Below are 5,370 nucleotides of genomic sequence, written 5' to 3'. Positions count from 1 at the left end.
TGTAGTAACAACTTCTATAGTGGTAACAACCTCTATTGTGGTAACAACCTCTATTGTAATAACAACCTCTATTGTGGTAACAACCTCTATTGTAGTAACAATCCCTATTGTAATAACAACCCCTATTGTAATAACAACCCCTATTGTGGTAACAACCTCTATTGTGGTAACAACCTCTATAGTGGTAACAAACTCTATTGTAGTAACAACCTCTATTGTAGTAACAACCTCTATTGTAATAACAACCTCTATTGTAGTAACAACCTATATTGTAGTAACAACCTCTATTGTGGTAACAAACTATATTGTAGTAACAACCTCTATTGTGGTAACAAACCCTATTGTGGTAACAACCTCTATTGTAATAACAAACCCTATTGTGGTAACAACCTCTATTGTAATAACAACCTCTATTGTGGTAACAACCTCTATTGTAGTAACAACCCCTATTGTGGTAACAACCTTTATTGTAGTAACAACCTCTATTGTAGTAACAACCCCTATTCTAATAACAACCTTTATTGTAGTAACAACCTCTATTGTAGTAACAACCTCTATTGTAGTAACAACCTCTATTGTAATAACAACCTCTATTGTAATAACAACCTCTATTGTGGTAACAACCTCTATTGTAATAACAACCTCTATTGTAATAACAACCTCTATTGTAATAACAACCTCTATTGTAGTAACAACCCCTATTGTGGTAACAACCTTTATTTTAGTAACAACCTCTATTGTAGTAACAACCTCTATTGTAATAACAACCTCTATTGTGGTAACAGCCTCTATTGTAGTAACAACCTCTATTGTAGTAACAAACCCTATTTTGGTAACAACCTCTATTGTGGTAACAACCTCTATTGTAGTAACAATCCCTATTGTGGTAACAACCTCTATTGTAATAACAACCTCTATTGTGGTAACAACCTCTATTGTAGTAACAACCTCTATTGTAATAACAACCTATATTGTAGTAACAACCCCTATTGTGGTAACAACCTCTATTGTGGTAACAACCTCTATTGTGGTAACAACCCCTATTGTAGTTACAACCTCTATTGTGGTAACAACCCCTATTGTGATAACAACCATATTTTGGTAAGAATCCTAAATATTGCGATTTATATCGATTTATCCCACGAACTTTGTTTTCCTTTTTCATTTTTATCAGAGACTTCAAAATGTTGTATTTATAGTCTTTATTATGTTTACAGTGTGGTTTCTAGACATCATTAGTTTGGGGGGCCGAGAAGTGGCCAAGCGAGGCTCACAGTATAGGCACTATAGAAAATAGGAAAGGGAGCCTTATTGTCCACCAGTAAAAACGTCACTATATGTTTATTTTCATTTTTGGTTTGGTTTCATATCAAGTTTAGGTCGACAAAGTTGGACTGAAAGTTGACAACGAACTGAATTTGAAAAGCAGTAGGTGGTTAGGATGAGGTGATAACACGACTAAAGGTAAGAAATTATGCATCAATGGTTTTTGACAAGGAAGTTAGAAGTATATCATCCGTAAAGTGTGTAGTTCATTACCTATGATACTACTGAAGTTGACCCTACCATGTAAGGAACACTTAGTAAAATACTTTTGGTAAAACGACAGTTTGAATCATAACTGTTCAATGTCCAGACCAGATTGTTGACGAAATCTAACAGATTTAATTATGGGATTCCTAATTTTCTTAATAGTGAATATCATCATTGATTTATTCTATACGATTTCTGTAGGTAAGTGTATTAAAAGCTAAAATAACATAGACTAATGTATAACGTGATGTTTGGGGGCTGTGTATGCTGGATTATTGTAGAATATTAACAAATTAAAACTACCCTTCTCATTCTCCTGGACACGTATTCTAGAAACGATCTTAGCACTAGGACGTCCTAGAATCAATGTTAGAAGATAAGAACCTAGGATATCCTAGAATCAATGTTAGAAGATAAGAACCTAGGACATCCTAGAATCAATGTTAGAAGATAAGAACCTAGGATATCCTAGAATCAATGTTAGAAGATAAGAACCTAGGATATCCTAGAATCAATGTTAGAAGATAAGAACCTAGGACATCCTAGAATCAATGTTAGAAGATAAGAACCTAGAACATCCTAGTGCTAAAATGGTTTTCAGAATATGTTACCTGTATTCATATAGATTATTCAGGAGTTTCGTGTGTGTTTGTGTTTCTATTTATAAACCAAAAACAATGTGTATGCATGATGATTGGCCGGTATAAAAAAAAACAATCACCTGACATATAATGGGTGTTCACTATATCGGTTCCGAATACCAAATTTACTTTCTTTATAATAAAAACGCAGAAGAAATATTTCGGAGAGTCTAAATGGTTAGTAACACGGATTGAAGAGAAAAAGGTTGGTGAACCATATGAAAGCATGTCTAAAACTCTAATAATGAGCTTAGAAGTTTGAAAATGACGAAATAAACGTTTTGTGAAATATTCTTTTGTATTTAATTCAACCTTCTATTCCAGTATCAAGTATTGATATTTGTTCTAATGAAACCCAGATTGGAGAACTAGTTAGTCTAACTGGGGACATACAACGTTTTGAATCTTGTGGATGTTCAGTCGAACTGGTTAATGGCGAGGGCAAATCAACTGTAAATTTTAAGACAAATATGAGTCCTGCTGGTTGCCAGTACAAACTGGAGATTAACTTGAAAACAGACACAAGAGGACACAACTGTACCAGATATATCGATAATTTCTCATTTACTATGACACCAACAGATCGTGTTTATATTAATTTGCTGAAGGACAAGGACACCACGTCAGGTTTTAAATTCGATTTTGAAATCAAAACTGAAACCAATGGTAAAAAAATCATGTTTTATTAAACAAATACTTATAACTTTATAGAGACATGAGACATATTGTAGACATGAGAAAAAGTTCTACTTGTCCGATTTCAGTAGTGATTCAGGCTGAAAATAGGGCAGTTGTCTGAAGATCGCATAGTGTGAAACTCTGAATGGTTCACGTTCTGTTCATATGTATAATATAAATATATATGCTTAAAGTTTGATTGTACTGTCTTCGTTTCAAAAAGCTGTGCTGGTAACTCTTACCTTATTTTTAAATAATGTTTTTTACTGGTTTTTTAAACAAAATGATGGTTATTTTTTATCTAGAAATAATAAACAATAGATATCAATAAAAACACCCCAATCTTTAACATCAAGAAACAAACATCTGTTTCGAATATTAAGTTACTTGATAAAATTGTTTAGAGGATTCTATCTGGACAAAATTTTTACAATATATCATGATAATCAACCTATATCACGTTATGGCGATATTTCGGTATTTTTAATCAGGCATTACTATCCTATTATTCCTATACCGGTATTTATCGTGATACTAGTATATCGCCCAGCCGTATTTTACCTCAAACAGTTCTTTTGAATATCAACGCCACTTTAATTTTTGGTGTTAACTTCCAGGTCCAAAACTTAATTTAACTTGTCGAAGTTCTTGGACGAAGCCACTGGTAACAACTCAGACAACAACAACTGTTGGAGGTAATAGCTTACAGAGTGACAGTACAACAGGTACGTCTTTGACGTCCACACCTGAAACAACTCAGACAACAGCAACTGTTGGGGGTAATAGCTTACAGAGTGACAGTACAACAGGTACGTCTTTGACGTCCACACTGGTAACATCTCCGACAACAACAACTGTTGGGGGTAATAGCTTACAGAGTGACAGTACAACAGGTACGTCTTTGACGTCCACACCTGAAACAACTCAGACAACAACAACTGTTGGGGGTAATAGCTTACAGAGTGACAGTACAACAGGTACGTCTTTGACGTCCACACTGGTAACATCTCCGACAACAACAACTGTTGGGGGTAATAGCTTACAGAGTGACAGTACAACAGGTTTAGATGGTAAGTAATATTTGTACTATATAAATATTTCTAAATATTTGAACACAATTTTTTATGTTCGATAAGAACAAAAGTATCAAATATGGATTTTTTAAATATCTCTGTTTTAGTACCTGTGATAGTATGCTGTATTTTTGGTGGTGTAGTTTTAGTGTATATTGTTATTTTAATGTTAATATTATATTATAAATGATATCTCTGTTTTAGTATCTGTGATAGTAGGCTGTATTTTTGGTGGTGTAGTTTTAGTATATATAGTTATTTTAATGTTAATATTATATTATAAATGATATCTCTGTTTTAGTATCTGTGATAGTAGGCTGTATTGTTGGTGGTGTAGTTTTAGTATATATTGTTATTTTAATGTTAATATTATATTATAAATGATATCTCTGTTTTAGTACCTGTGATAGTAGGCTGTATTGTTGGTGGTGTAGTTTTAGTATATATTGTTATTTTAATGTTAATATTATATTATAAATGATATCTCTGTTTTAGTACCTGTGATAGTATGCTGTATTTTTGGTGGTGTAGTTTTAGTATATATAGTTATTTTAATGTTAATATTATATTATAAATGATATCTCTGTTTTAGTATCTGTGATAGTAGGCTGTATTTTTGGTGGTGTAGTTTTAGTATATATTGTTATTTTAATGTTAATATTATATTATAAATGATATCTCTGTTTTAGTACCTGTGATAGTAGGCTGTATTGTTAGTGGTGTAGTTTTAGTATATATTGTTATTTTAATGTTAATATTATATTATAAATGATATCTCTGTTTTAGTACCTGTGATAGTAGGCTGTATTGTTGGTGGTGTAGTTTTAGTATATATTGTTATTTTAATGTTAATATTATATTATAAATGATATCTCGGTTTAAGTATCTGTGATAGTAGGCTGTATTGTTAGTAGTGTAGTTTTAGTATATATTGTTATTTTAATGTTAATATTATATTATAAATGATATCTCTGTTTTAGTATCTGTGATAGTAGGCTGTATTGTTAGTAGTGTAGTTTTAGTATATATTGTTATTTTAATGTTAATATTATATTATAAATGATATCTCTGTTTTAGTATCTGTGATAGTAGGCTGTATTGTTAGTAGTGTAGTTTTAGTATATATTGTTATTTTAATGTTAATATTATATTATAAATGATATCTCTGTTTTAGTATCTGTGATAGTAGGCTGTATTGTTAGTGGTGTAGTTTTAGTATATATCGTTATTTTAATGTTAATATTATATTATAAATGATATCTCTGTTTTAGTATCTGTGATAGTAGGCTGTATTGTTAGTAGTGTAGTTTTAGTATATATTGTTATTTTAATGTTAATATTATATTATAAATGATATCTCTGTTTTAGTATCTGTGATAGTAGGCTGTATTGTTAGTGGTGTAGTTTTAGTATATATCGTTATTTTAATGTTAATATTATATTAT

At 31.2% G+C, this 5,370-nt stretch overlaps 1 protein-coding gene across 1 annotated transcript in view; it reads left to right on the top strand.

The window, feature by feature from the left end:
• Positions 1–2,644: 2,644 nt before the first annotated feature.
• Positions 2,645–5,370, top strand: part of LOTGIDRAFT_175938 (hypothetical protein) — a gene marked incomplete at both ends in the record, with an annotated part of 6,774 nt that continues 4,048 nt past the window's right edge. Inside the window, 2 exons of the mRNA XM_009063422.1 lie at positions 2,645–2,840; positions 3,470–3,922. Of these exons, the coding sequence (XP_009061670.1) occupies positions 2,645–2,840; positions 3,470–3,922 (649 nt within the window). The remainder of the gene's footprint in view (positions 2,841–3,469; positions 3,923–5,370) is intronic.

The sequence above is a fragment of the Lottia gigantea genome (genome assembly GCF_000327385.1).
Source record: "Lottia gigantea unplaced genomic scaffold LOTGIsca_572, whole genome shotgun sequence".
In the NCBI taxonomy this organism is placed as follows: domain Eukaryota; kingdom Metazoa; phylum Mollusca; class Gastropoda; family Lottiidae; genus Lottia; species Lottia gigantea.
This window is presented reverse-complemented; position numbering and strand designations above follow the sequence as displayed.